This window comes from Melanostigma gelatinosum (genome assembly GCF_949748355.1).
Source record: "Melanostigma gelatinosum genome assembly, chromosome: 3".
Classification (NCBI taxonomy): Eukaryota; Metazoa; Chordata; class Actinopteri; order Perciformes; family Zoarcidae; genus Melanostigma; species Melanostigma gelatinosum.
Window position 1 is genome coordinate 13,463,925 of NC_136636.1, and position 12,883 is coordinate 13,476,807.

A 12,883-nucleotide genomic window follows, 5' to 3' on the forward strand; every position below is an offset into this window, starting at 1 on the left:
ATAATGAAAACAGTGAAGATGGTTTCATTAGGCCATTGACCAAAGTCAAATTTTACAAGTCTCATTATAACACGAGGTTATCTCCTATTTTGACAAATTATTCAATAATTTCCTCAAAACATCTATTAACCAAATTATAATGAATGGAAATGGGAAAATGTGTTTCCAATTTCTGGCTTGTCTTGAAGACACAAAGACATAACTTCACAATTTTTTATTTTTTTTTATTTTTTTTTATTTAAGACACAAAAGATGTAGTTGCATGCTTGACACAAATATGAAAAGAAGTATCCTTTATAGGCAGAAACAATAAATAGAGGAACCTTAGAAAAGGTATTTTTCCAGTATGTACAAACTGGATGCTTAATAACTTGGCAGCTGCAGCAGCCCTGGGTGCTGCTGATGGTCTCCAGGGTAACAGAGATAACAGCGCAGTCATTTTCCATATCTTACAGTCTATTATATTCAAGGATTAGTTCTCCTTCCCGAAAAGGTCAAATGTAAAGTCAAGCCAACCAGGAGTGCTTCTTCTCCTCAAGCCAACCAGGAGTGCTTCTTCTCATCCTCCACCTCCTCCTCCACCCTACAGTGACAGAGCATTTACCATTTTTATTTTCACATTATAGTTGAACCAATGCAATGACCTTTGCTGACATGCTTTGACAGATACAAACCTCCCACAGCAGAAAACAAACCTCCCTGAATTCCCCTTTAATATCATAAGGACTCATGTGTTTGTGGTGAACAGTGATTTTCTTTGGTTAAGCACCGCTGTGCACTATAATTATATTTTTATGTTGCACTTTTCTCTTATGCATCTAAAATCCTGTAGTTCCTTCCTTTGCTTCCTTTTTTTTCAAGAGACAAAAACAAAGATTGGATTATACAACACCTCCTCAGATTGTGCAGTACTAATCACTAATCATAGAGATCAAAACATTTGAGAATTTCTGGGGTAGCAGCCTGGCAGTCCATGGGTCGTAATCACAAAACATCCTTACTGGCAGAGTTTGGAGAAAGGCCTAAAAAATAAAGGGCGTGTCAGTTATAACTTCACAAAGGCCTAAGACCTGGTTACAGAGTCAGTCATTTGCTGCAGGTAATGTGTCTCATTGCGTCAGTGTCTAAGAAAAACATGCACCAATAATCAACCTTTAAAAGCATATTTTGATGGCGGGTGAGTTAATAAGAATCAAATCAACTCATTAACAAAACAAAACAATCTAATAATAGATGACAGTTTGCACATCTTGGACACTGAGAAAAACTGTTGTTTGCTGATGAACTTGAAATATTTCAATGTTTCAGCTGCCTGTTAGAATTATGCTTGCAACTAAAATGTGCTCTCAAGATCTGCCTGACAATTCATTGCTCATTCAAAATATTCACCAAATGAAATAAATGAATAAAGTAGAGTTTAGAATTATCATATGGTCTATTCGATCATTTAAAAAAAATCCAAATCTAATTAAAAATGTATTAAATTTAGATTTCAAAGTTCATTAAAACATAATTCATGAAATCAATTAATTTATCATTTATTTTGTGTTGAATTTTCTTCAATTTAATTATTTATTATATTTTATAAAAATATTTATTTTATTTTATTCAGTTATTAATTTATTTTAATCTGTTGTATGTTTTTGTTGTTTACTTTAACATTCGCTGACTGACTGACTCATCCATCAACCAGTCACTCAGTGGTGATAGTATCGGGTTAGGGTATGCAATACATCAAGGAATCTCTGTCTGTCTGGGTGTTCTTCGCATTTTTCCAGAACCGTTCATCTCCACACTTGGCGGGTGTATTGCTGGGGATATGGACATCTGACACGTTCCATATTATTAAACTTTCAATCCATAAGCGAACAGTGCTCTCTGTGTAGCGGCAGCGGCAGCGCTTCAGGGCACTGCAGTCCATCATGTCATCCACAGCAGGCAGACAGTGGTTCATTGACTGCAGTTCACTCGTTCTCCTGGATGCTGCATATAGCCTGCTATTGCTACATTTTCTTCAATTGTATGTTTTTGCCACACTACCTTATAGCACGAATAACGTTACCTCCAGCTAAATACCTCTGCTAAGTAAATCCATGCTCAACTTCATATCCGGAGTGGTTATGCCAAAACAAGCAACTAATACGTCTATTTGGCAATCACCTCCACTAAGAGTGTTTCATCCTTTTTCTCTAACTGGGAATAGTGGTATTGGTAGTGGTAAAAGAAGTAGGCCTTCCTTTTTTTCAAAGTAAAACTACTAATTACTAATAGTAAAATGACAACTATTAATATTTATTTTTACTTAAATGTTAACTTCAAGTGAAGAGTGAATGAGAAAGATTATCGCCACAATGTACTGATATTTACTTAACGTCTGTTCAAGAGCTTTCAATTCTAATATGATGAATATGACGGAAAATTATTTTGGGGACAATGAGTTAGAATAGAAACATATTCCATATTTTTCATATATTGTAACTGTATATCTGTATCTATAACTGTTTGAGGCCCCTTTAGTTGCTACCTCGCCAAACGGTAAAGTTTGCCCCTGATTTTCTGTCCTGAACCAGAGTATATTTCACTGGTGTTTCTGACCGTGAGTATACGTGACTTGGGTATGTGATGTCATGGCAGGTGTTTTGCTAAGAAGAACCCAAGTAAGCGCAGTATATGTTGAGTTTGTATGAGCCGTTTTTATTATCCAGCCCGTTGTGGACAGGCATGTTTTGAAATGTCACTGCAGTAATGAGTGAAATCTTTCAGAAACATGAGGTCATCCAGAGGAGGCAGTGTTGAGGCAACAGGTCAAAAGTAAGGGAAATTTGAACTGGTATGAAGTCAGGTGTACCTCTACTCAAGTACTGTTTGAGTATACTGCACTTAATCCTATGTCAGTGTGCTTAAGTGTGTATGCATGCAGAACATTCTGTCTCTCATTCTATGGCTTTCGTTATATCCATCCTCTTGAACTACTGTTGGTATCTTCTGAATGTCCCTACTTGAGCCCTTACTTCACTGTGTGTAGTCTTGAGCAGAGTCTTTACAAAGTCATTACAGGTCAGAGGTTCACCACTTCACTTCCTACCCAGAGAGCAGCAGGAAGTGAAAGTTTACAACACCTTGTCACTAACAACCTGTCAGTCAAACTCTGTCTCACTGGAGCTGGTCAGGGAGTTGTAGAATTCAAAACACCTCCTTTTTTTCTCAACCTGTGTGTGTTCATCAATTTCAGACAACGTGCTTTTATTTTGTCTTTACGGGAATCCAGTTCTTGTGGGAGCGGGAGTTGTGTGTGTGTGTGTGTGTGTGTGTGTGTGTGTGTGGGTGTGTGTGCTGGTGAGCCAGTGTGCATGTTCAAATGTGTTTAATAGTGTGTAAAGATTGCGAAGGCAGTTGCTTGTCATTAAAGCATTTGCTTACTGGCCAGAAAACTAGAAAAGCTACTTATGGTCACTTGAATTCAAATGTTTTATGCAAACGTTTGTGCTAATCCATTGAGTAGATATTGAGATAGTTCACAGGATGAGCAAAATCTTTGACCTGCTGGTGGCGCTCGATACAAAGTCAAGAGATCACTAAAGTCAATAAGTTGAATTCTCTGGAAACTATGACTTGAACCGACCATCCGACCGACCGACTGATGGACCAGCGTTGACATCCATAGAGCCGTGAAGCTATCATGGAGCTCGGATAGACCAACATTGTCTCTGGCTTTTCCTCATGTTTTCTTTCAGTCATTCACATTATTGTAGTCCATGTCACATAGGGAAATCTGTGTGACAGCAATGGCCGCCAGCAAAAGGTTGAATATAATGTGTCCACAACTTAATTGACAAAGACTTTACTGCAATATGTAAGTGCAACCGTGTGCTTTATATTGTCTAAAGGTTTAGGTTCTGTGTGTGTGTGTGTGTGTATCTCTTTGTTCACTCTGTGTTTGATCCTCAGTGATTGTGAGTCTATAAATCCCCTGACTTTCCTCTTCCTCCTGTGAAGAAATGTTTACCTCTTTGCTTAAGCTGATTCTCCAGAGCTAACCTGTCGTCTGTCTCACTCACACACAGAGAGAGAGAGAGAGAGAGAGAGAGAGCGAGCGAGAGAGAGAGAGAGAGAGAGAGAGAGAGAGAGAGAGAGACGAATAAGCAGGATCTAATCCATCTCTACCCTTTGTTCCTCTCTGTCTCTCGCTCTGTTCAAGTCATAAGATTGCAGTTACAAACTACGTGTGCGTGTGCGTGCGTGTGCGTGCGTGTGTGTGCGTGCGTGTGTGTGTGCGTGTGCGTGGGTGCGTGTGCCTGCGTGATGGGGAAGAAGTGAAGTAGTATGAAAGATGTATTAAAGCAGCCCAATGGTCAGCTGTGTTTGTCTTCTTCTCTGTTGCCTTCTCTCTTGAACCTGCAGAGTCGAGGCAGAGTAAAAAGACACACACACACACACACACACACACACACACACACACACACTGTTCAAGTTTCATAATTTTTTCCCAGACACCGTGTGCATGTTTGTTGGTTTATTCATGTTTTCCTGGTATTTGTGGATTACGATGAGCTGCATCTGACCTGGTGGTTTCCTTTCATCTGTGTTTATGTCAGTCTGCATTATCAGATTAGATAATCCTTTGATTTCAGAAATGGAGTTTGCCTGATCAGCATTCTCAATCTCGTCACCTTTCCTCTCGCTACAGTATTTTCTCCTTCTCCCCTCCGTATCAGAGTGGCAGTTTGGTGGATTTTAATGGAAACAGTCAACACCAGAGACTCTGATTCAAACGGGAACAAAAGCGGGCAACTGATGTGAAGCATTTCCACCAAATAATGTCTTGGGCTTGAAGGTTTTCAAGAGTATTTCTGGATATATATAAATATTTGTGCTTTTACTTGAATAAAAAGTCGCAGAATTATTTTAGAGTCGGCACAAATTCACTTTTAAAGCTTGTTTTTTTGCAGACACAACATTGACATTTCATCACCGTGCAAAGTTGAGAGCGGTCATATTGATAATGGTAGCGCATGTGAACAAAGAACAAAAGGTGTTGCACCAGGAAGCAGTGAAAGCCTCGACAGTTACTTGGACTCTCTGTGCTGCAGAGAAAGGTTTTATAAGACTTTGTTTTCTTGACTTTTCAAATCTTTACAACATTATAAGGCTTCTTAAGGCGTCAGTGTATACAGCTTGAGTTGAGGGACAAACACACTGGAAAATGGCGTTTTATCACTTTCTGGTTTGCTGTCATTCACAGTCATGGGGGAGGACTCATAATTCACTGCTGTGATCCTATTATTTTACAGGCATCAAAGCCCTGATCATTCAAGTAATTCAGCTTTGTCTCACATGAGTGTGTGCCAGGCACCATTTTCAACCACGTGGGGGAAAAGAGTATATTAGCATCAAGTAGACAACAGCCAGATGCTGCATATGCTTAGTGTGAATTATATAAATATATTTTCATTAAAATGTTACTCAGGGTTACAGATCTTCACACACAAAACAACCCCTCGTGTTTTTTCACCTCCCTGAAAAAAAAACAACCTTTTTCACTTTCTTTTGCAGATCTAGAAATGACAAGAGATGGAATGAGGCCTCGCACATGGCGCGCCCTGTGTCCTCCCCTCCTTACTCCCCCCTCCTCACCCCAGCTCCTCACCACATCAGGATACACTTGTTCTGGTGAATTCCGGTTTCAAACGGAACGCTGCTTTGCTCTGGTTTTCTGCAGGACCAGTATTAAAAACAGGCACAGGCTGTCTCTCGGTGGCCCTGTGGTCAGGGAGGGGGAGCCTCCAACGGCCTGTTGTACTCACACACCTTCGAAACCTCACGCACTCCTGCTTCCTCCCCCTGAGCCTTCCTCCCATACTCATCCTCGAAAGGCCACATGCGCACCCTTATCACCATGTGAGCAGAAGAAAGAATTAAAAGTTCCTTCCACAGGACGCAGAGTCACCACCTCCTCCTGCGGCGTTCACGCTGTCACATCACTGATTCCTGTTCTACTTTAGACACACCGCTGTTGAACCTGTATGGAAAACACTCAAAATATTACATATTATAACTGTATTTTGAAGTTGTGAAAAAACAAACTCCAATTCTTCTAGTTGTAGTATTTATTTTGTCCTTTGACCTCTAACCTCTGTTATGGTGCCCTAGTGTTGACAAGAAGAACTGCAAAGAGTTTTGGGGTTTGAGTTGAACCTCAAACCCGCAAAAAACTGTATTTTAACAATTTGTCAGTCAAAGCTGTCTTGTTTTTGCTCTTGTTCTGATGAACTCATCCGCCTGATGCATCAAAAACACTGAAAGAAATCACGTTTTACTAAAACATATAGCTTGACATAATTTACCTTCTCATGCAGTAGTGTTCACGTAAACTTGACCCAGTTATTGTTTTCAACTGTTTATTTTCATACAGAGCACAATATCTATTGTTGTGTAGTGTCTCTGTGCAGAATATGTCTGCCTCTTTGTGTTTGTGATGGAGTTGCAGTTTCTTTTGTGAAAGTGCCAGCAAGACAGATGGAAAATCATATCCCAGATCTCCTCTTTGCTAAGCAACATTGCCACCTGGTGTTAATCAGAGACAGACTGGCTTTCTTACGTTTCACTCTAAAAGTAGTCAAGAATAAGGTTCGATGGGCTTCAAACTGTTTATCTGTGAAAGCTGGACATATTCATGCTCTTTATGAAATACCTGACCATTTTGTTGGTCAGCTTTTGATCTATGCAGGTCCTCTCTCTAACTGAACTAAATCTGAGGAGGGACTGGAACTTGTATTTTTACTTCAGTGAAATTGCAAAGTGTACACTGAAGTTAGTCTAAGCCTTCGCACATGATTTGTCACTTTTTACACAGAGTGAGGCTGATTACTAGATGATCAGCTTTACTGGATTTATGAATGGATATTGCCTCAAAAAAATAAAATAAAATGTTTTGCAGTGGCCATTTAGAGATTTGGCTTTTGTTCATTGTCTGTAATGTTTCTGTGACCATCATGACTATATACAGATCAGCCTGTGCATCAAATGCAGCAGATAGCCAGATAAGACATCTTGTGAATGTTTGCCTCCAGAAGTGTAGCGAGTGCTCTCAGCACACTATTAGGGCCAACAAAAGGGGTTCAAAGATGAGTTAGACGTATGTTTTTAATCTGATGTCTTCTCGTGGCACACTCTAATGAATGACACAGGTCACAGGGGAACTTCCCTCAGAGGAGCGCAATGTTTCTCAGAGGGATGTGCTGGCTAACCGCTGCCCAGGCTGGGCTTCCGGCCCTGGGGCGGCAGAGCCTGCCGGGTACCCCTCACACCCTGCTACACCACCACTATCACCCCACTCCAGACACTGTGCCAGGATACTGTGGTGACACAACCCTGGGTCTCTGTTCCTCCCTTGTCAACAAGACTGATGGATGCAGAGAGGAGGAGAGGAGAAAAGAAGAGGACGCATTGATCTGTAAAGTAACTGCAGCTCAGAGTAAGAATGAAATGTATGTATTCATCCATTTATTTCTTTGGGGGGTGAATTGAGAACGAGGGATGTAATGCAAGGAAAAGAATGAATGTGACGATGAGTAGAACATCACAAGGAGTTGGAACAAGTGATTTATTTATTTATTCAGTAATTCATTTTTTTTAGGCGATTGAACCTATTGAGCTGCATTTGAGAGATTGATCATAATTAACATTTTTCAAAGATAGACACTTTATTCAAACCAACAGGACAATGTGTTCATTATAATTTGACCCACTGCAGATGATTCCAGTGTCTTCAACTGAAATAAAAATGTTCTCTGACTCTCCAGTACGATCAGGAGCCACCAGGGGGCACAACATGGATCCTTTCACCTTGCAACCTTGCAGTGGTTTCTCTGGTATTACAGTGGGCGCGCACACACACGCACACACACACACAAAATCAAATAAGAAAGCTGATATGCATAATGGCTTATATGGATGATTGGTCTTGATTACTTATGATTAACTGTCTGCTGTCTGTGTGTTTGCATGTGTGTGCAAGTTTATGTGTAAGACAAAGAAAAGGGGGAAGGGAGCTTGTGGCTGCATAACAATAATCAAGGCGGCATGATCAAACTGTCCTCAATGGAGGCCATTTTATTTCCAATGTGCACTTGTTTTAATGAAGTCAAGCACATCATGCACCTCCTTTTCTGCTGAGAGAACAACTGTAGTCTATAGTCAGAGTCTCTCCTGTGTGTGTGTGTGTGTGTGTGTGTGTGTGTGTGTGTGTGTGTGTGTGTGTGTGTGTGTGTGTGTGTGTGTGTGTGTGTGTGTGTGTGTGTGCGCAGATGATTACGGGCATGTCCCAGTGTGTGTATAAGTATGTGAAATACCGTGGCTGGTCTGGAGTCTGCCCGCGGTGAGTGTGTGTGTTTAGATCAGAGCCCGCTGAGGCCCCTCTCTGGTTAATATTAGACACCCTGCTTGTCGGAGAGACTGACAGCTCACCGTGAACCCTGCTAAAATAGGTGCAGCCATCCACACACTCACTGACCATCCCAACACCACCTCCACACAAAGACACAAGCATCGCACACGCACGGCCAACGTGAGCGCTCACGCACCAACTCTAAACTCCCAGAAAAGCCTTTGTGAAGCACAGCCAGAGAGGGAGCCGGCCGCCTGACGCCAACTCCAAAAAGCAGGTGAAGCAGAGTGTGTGCTCTGTGTGTGTTTGAGTTGATAGTGGTGGGTGCAGGGCAGTTTCGTGGTATGACGACAGAGTAAGGCTCTGAACAGCCAGCAGCAGTGTGTCAGGCTTAGACCTGGGAAAGTATGAGCAAGGCAAGGTGAGAAAAATGGCCTCTACAAAACTGTTTAGTGTCAAATCGTGAGCTTGTGGTTTGGCTCTATGTTAATACCGTTGGAGGCAGAACACAGGGGCCTGTGAGTAGACAGAGACAGGTTTAAAAATCCCTATCAGCTCTCTGTTGCATGTACAACATGGTGATAAAGTCTGAATTTGAGAAGCTGTGTAACACCTAACTGTTAGAGCCCCCTGCAGGGTCACAATGACCTCTTTGCCTCATAGAGTGAGACATTTTCTCTCATGGCATCATCTGACCGAAAACACATGTGAGCAGTTGCAGACAGTAGCCTATTTTAATGGATCATGGAGCTTAGGCAGGTAGGGGCCCATGCATTCTTGTAGGATCACTTTTATGAACAGTTTCTGTTCTAGTATGTTGTATGTGAACGTGTGGCATCACTATAAAATCACCCTTTACGTTTAAATAATGATTGCATGCAGACACAGCGCCAGTAGGCTTCCTAGTGATTCATTAAAGTACCACAGAATGTTATTTCTAATGTACAATAAAGATTCTCGAACTGTATTACGATAACAGCTTTTATAAGCGGTATTTTCACTATCTATTTCTTTCTATTACTGCTATGGAGAAACGCTATAAATGTGGTTTTGCACGAGAGAAGCCCCTTAATAAACAAAAAAATATGTATATGTGGAGTGTAGCTTCAAACAGTCTCCTAGTGAATGTTTAGACATTTTTGTATATTTGTTTCATCTATTAGCTGCCACCTGCATGTAACTGATAAGTGACATGAAAGCTGCTCTGTCCGCACAGTGACTTAAAGAAAACTGACATAATTATCTGTGAGAATTGTTGCTGTTACTTAGGATGTTCCGACAACGTTTCTGGGCCTCGTCTTCATCTCCACCCTCTTGAAGGAGTAGCGTTCTCCAGTTCGTCCATCTGTCAGGATGTACCATGTCCCCCAGTAGATCCCGTTGGTCACCCCACTGTAGCGCCCACGGTAATAACGTCCATTCAGGTTAGCTGCCAGGCAAGCATCGAACCACCAGCCTGCACCGTAGTACTGACCACAGTTTCCAGCTGCATAACGGTCGTGGTCTCGGTCAGCCGTGCTGAAGGATCTGCTGTCGTGGTTGTAACGTTTGCTGTAGCTCAATGCATTGCCCGCATCGCCAGAGTACTCCCGTGCTGTCAAACGATACCTGGAAGAAAGAGAAACAACATATGACACATTTATGAGGATTGTGCGTAGCATCCAAATCCTCATGTGTGTACTGGGGAACCAAGTGGATACACATTACACACACACACACATACACACACACACAAGCAGCCATGCACTGACCGTACTGGTATAATACCACAACCCAGATTTCTGTTGGCGAGATTCAATTGTCACATACTTCCATGCGCCACTCAGAGTTTAGCAACATTTGAATCAAGACTTAATGACATATCTGTCGTTGTTTCCTTATCTTGCCAGCACTGTCAATAAAACCCAATCAAACTACAACCAAATATTCATAATAAAGCAAATTCTGAGCGTGTCTCAGTTTTAAATGATAACCGAGACATTTCTTTCTAAACTTTGATTGTTGTCCAATTTCATTCAAGACAGTTAATTCCACCCTTCTCAGTGTTGCAGAAAGTGTGTGTCTGTGCCTCTGCAGTGTGTCTCACCTCTGTGCCTCTGAGGCCACTTTGAAGTGGTTGTAGGTAGCATGGCGCTTCTGCTGGTGCCAGTCCTCCAGCTCGATGCGGAGTTGGTGTTGGCCAGCGGAGGTGAGGGCGTGCAGCGCTGTGTTCCCCAGCCAGTGCTCTCCCTGCGGACTGCCAAAGCCCTCCCGGTATTCCTGCCATGTCCTGTTGAAGTCCAGTGAGCCGTCCCGCCGATTCTGGATCACCGTCCACCCACCACCCGCCGTCTCCATGTCACATTTAGCCTGAGCCAAAACAAAGTCTTTGATATTATAAAGCCTAGATTTTAGTGATCCACAGATAGCACACACATCTCTAAAAGAAGAGGAATGGGTTGGGGGTCCGTCTTTGTGTTTTATGAGTGTGGTGACTCTGAAATACCTCCAATGCCGGCCTGTGCAGGTCAGGCTGGATGGTGTAGATTCCATTATCTTTGATCCCGAGCCTGTAAATCTCTGCACAGTCCTGAGGATGTAACCTCTCCAAGGGGGCAACTGAGAACCACACAGAGTACATTTGTATTCAACTTAATAAGCAACAATTTGTTCATGTGGTCACTCCTGATGCCCTTACCTGTGGGTGGATGTTGTGTGATGCTCTTCAGGAAAAGCAGCAGGTCTCTCTCCCCTTCTCTTCCCACGGCTGCACTCTCTTTCAACCAGAGAGAGATTGGGTTATCAGTGAGACGCAAGGGTTGAAGATACAAGCTTTGCCTCTATGTACTAGAGAGGGGTTCAAGTTTGTATGATGAATCTTCCTCACGTTGTGAGCCTTACAATATGTGTGTGTGTGTGTGTGTGTCTGTGTGTGCTTGTAAATTAAATTTTTCTCATCCTTCTGAGTGCAGTAAAATTCCTATGCACTCACCTATGACCGACACTTAGCAGGCCTCATTGAGGTTGTGTTTACTGTGAGTGGGGGAGTGACTGTGCTGTGTTTCTTTGTGTGTGTGTGTGTGTGTGTGTGTGTGTGTATTTGTCGGTTTGTTGCCGAGGTGGAGGATATATACGTATATGTACTACTCACTGAGTCGTTTGGCCATCGCCCTAAGGGCCTGGCTGTGACAGTGGAGGTCACACTCTGTCAGCACAGCTGCCATTAGTGCCAGGATGGCTCCTAGAGAGTTGTTCTCCTGGCCCCCGGGACTCCAGGGGCTCCCAGTTTCCTGGAGAGAGCGCATGCAGCGCTGCAGCTGAACGAGACGCTCTTTGACACCTGCAGTCTGCAAAGACAGTGCGCACAGGTGATTCTTGGTAAAACATTGTTGCACACAGCAGTGCCTAATCCTCTTTATTCACCAAGAAAGATTCATGTCTGTTGTTGAGTGAAATAATGATTTTAAATAACGAAAATGTGCATGTGCATTATCATACATCCCAAAGTTTAAAAGCAAAACTCATAGCTCAGTGGCATGTTTTGTGTCACACTCAATCTGTCTCTTACACTTACATCAGGCATTGTATTCACGTCCCTCACACACACACACACACACACACACACACACACACACACACACACACACACACACACACACACACACACACCTGTTGCTGCATGAGCTCAGCACAACCATATGATGAGGACATTTTTAAAGCAGATCTAATTGTATCCCTTCTTTGATTGCTCACCGTCATTGCTCCATGTCTGTTAGGCGGTGCCAAGTTTAGTGTGCCGACTGTCCCGTGAGAAAGGTCCTGCTGACCTGTGCCTGACAGTACGCTGCTCAGTCTCCCTGACACACGTGCATGATTAGACAGGGGGTCAGCTCTGCTTCAACTCGCCCATCAATGTTTCTGAATCATCTCACTATTACATGGCTGAGATTAAAAGTTGTATTATCTGGCTTTTCTTAGAATAACATGTTAAGCTTTGTAAACAATACATCTCATTGGGACTGCCACGACACTGTAGGTGATGTCACTCACCTTAGGCTGAACCTGGGGGAGCTCGTGCCTCTGCTCCACCATCCGAGGAACATCTGAGATGGCTGGAAGTGAAACCCTCATCCTGCAGGCTGTTGAGCTAGTTTGACCCTCACAGGCCCCGGAACCCACTCCTGCTCCCGTCCTGGGCTGGATGGGTGCAGCCACCAGCATGTCTCTGCAGGGAGGGTGCGTGCAGTCCGGAGAGGCATCCGAGGACAGCAGTGCTCCCAAATACAGCAACAGCAGAGGAAGCAAACTGAGAGAACCGAGTGGAACCATGGGAAAATGCAGAAATGCAGCCTCGCCCTGACCTTTGACTTAAACTCTTGAGCAGTGGTTCGAAAGGAAAACCTTCTTTCTCTGAGTTGAAAGTTCGTTGTCCTTTTGTTGTTGATGATTCTTAGAAAACGTTCACGTCACTTTCCTTTATCTCAACAACTGCCTCTTCAGGTGTAAAGTGTTTGCTGA

At 42.9% G+C, this 12,883-nt stretch overlaps 2 protein-coding genes across 2 annotated transcripts in view; both read right to left on the reverse strand.

The window, feature by feature from the left end:
* Positions 1 to 5,898, reverse strand: part of gata2b (GATA binding protein 2b) — a gene marked incomplete at both ends in the record, with an annotated part of 15,320 nt that extends 9,422 nt beyond the window's left edge. Inside the window, 1 exon segment of the mRNA XM_079266078.1 lies at positions 5,823 to 5,898. Coding sequence (XP_079122204.1) covers positions 5,823 to 5,898 — 76 coding nt within the window.
* A 3,195-nt stretch (positions 5,899 to 9,093) lies between these two features.
* On the reverse strand, positions 9,094 to 12,534 carry LOC306775874 (fibroleukin). Its single transcript, XM_079266423.1, has 6 exons — positions 12,416 to 12,534; positions 11,517 to 11,712; positions 11,064 to 11,141; positions 10,872 to 10,984; positions 10,473 to 10,735; positions 9,094 to 9,994 (listed from the first exon to the last, which is right to left on the reverse strand). Exons 1-6 carry the CDS (start codon positions 12,494 to 12,496, stop codon positions 9,652 to 9,654), a joined length of 1,074 nt encoding a protein of 357 aa, XP_079122549.1. The 5' UTR covers positions 12,497 to 12,534; the 3' UTR covers positions 9,094 to 9,651.
* Positions 12,535 to 12,883: the final 349 nt, after the last annotated feature.

Excerpts from the sequence above, each read along its gene's own strand:
- LOC306775874 (XM_079266423.1), bottom strand. The coding sequence starts at position 12,496 with ATGAGGGTTTCACTTCCAGCCATCTCAGATGTTCCTCGGATGGTGGAG. Across the intron at positions 11,713-12,415 it reads TCCCCCAGGTTCAGCCTAAG|ACTGCAGGTGTCAAAGAGCG; the intron begins GTGAGTGACATC and ends CTGTCTTTGCAG. Across the intron at positions 10,985-11,063 it reads CACACAACATCCACCCACAG|TTGCCCCCTTGGAGAGGTTA; the intron begins GTAAGGGCATCA and ends TGTGGTTCTCAG.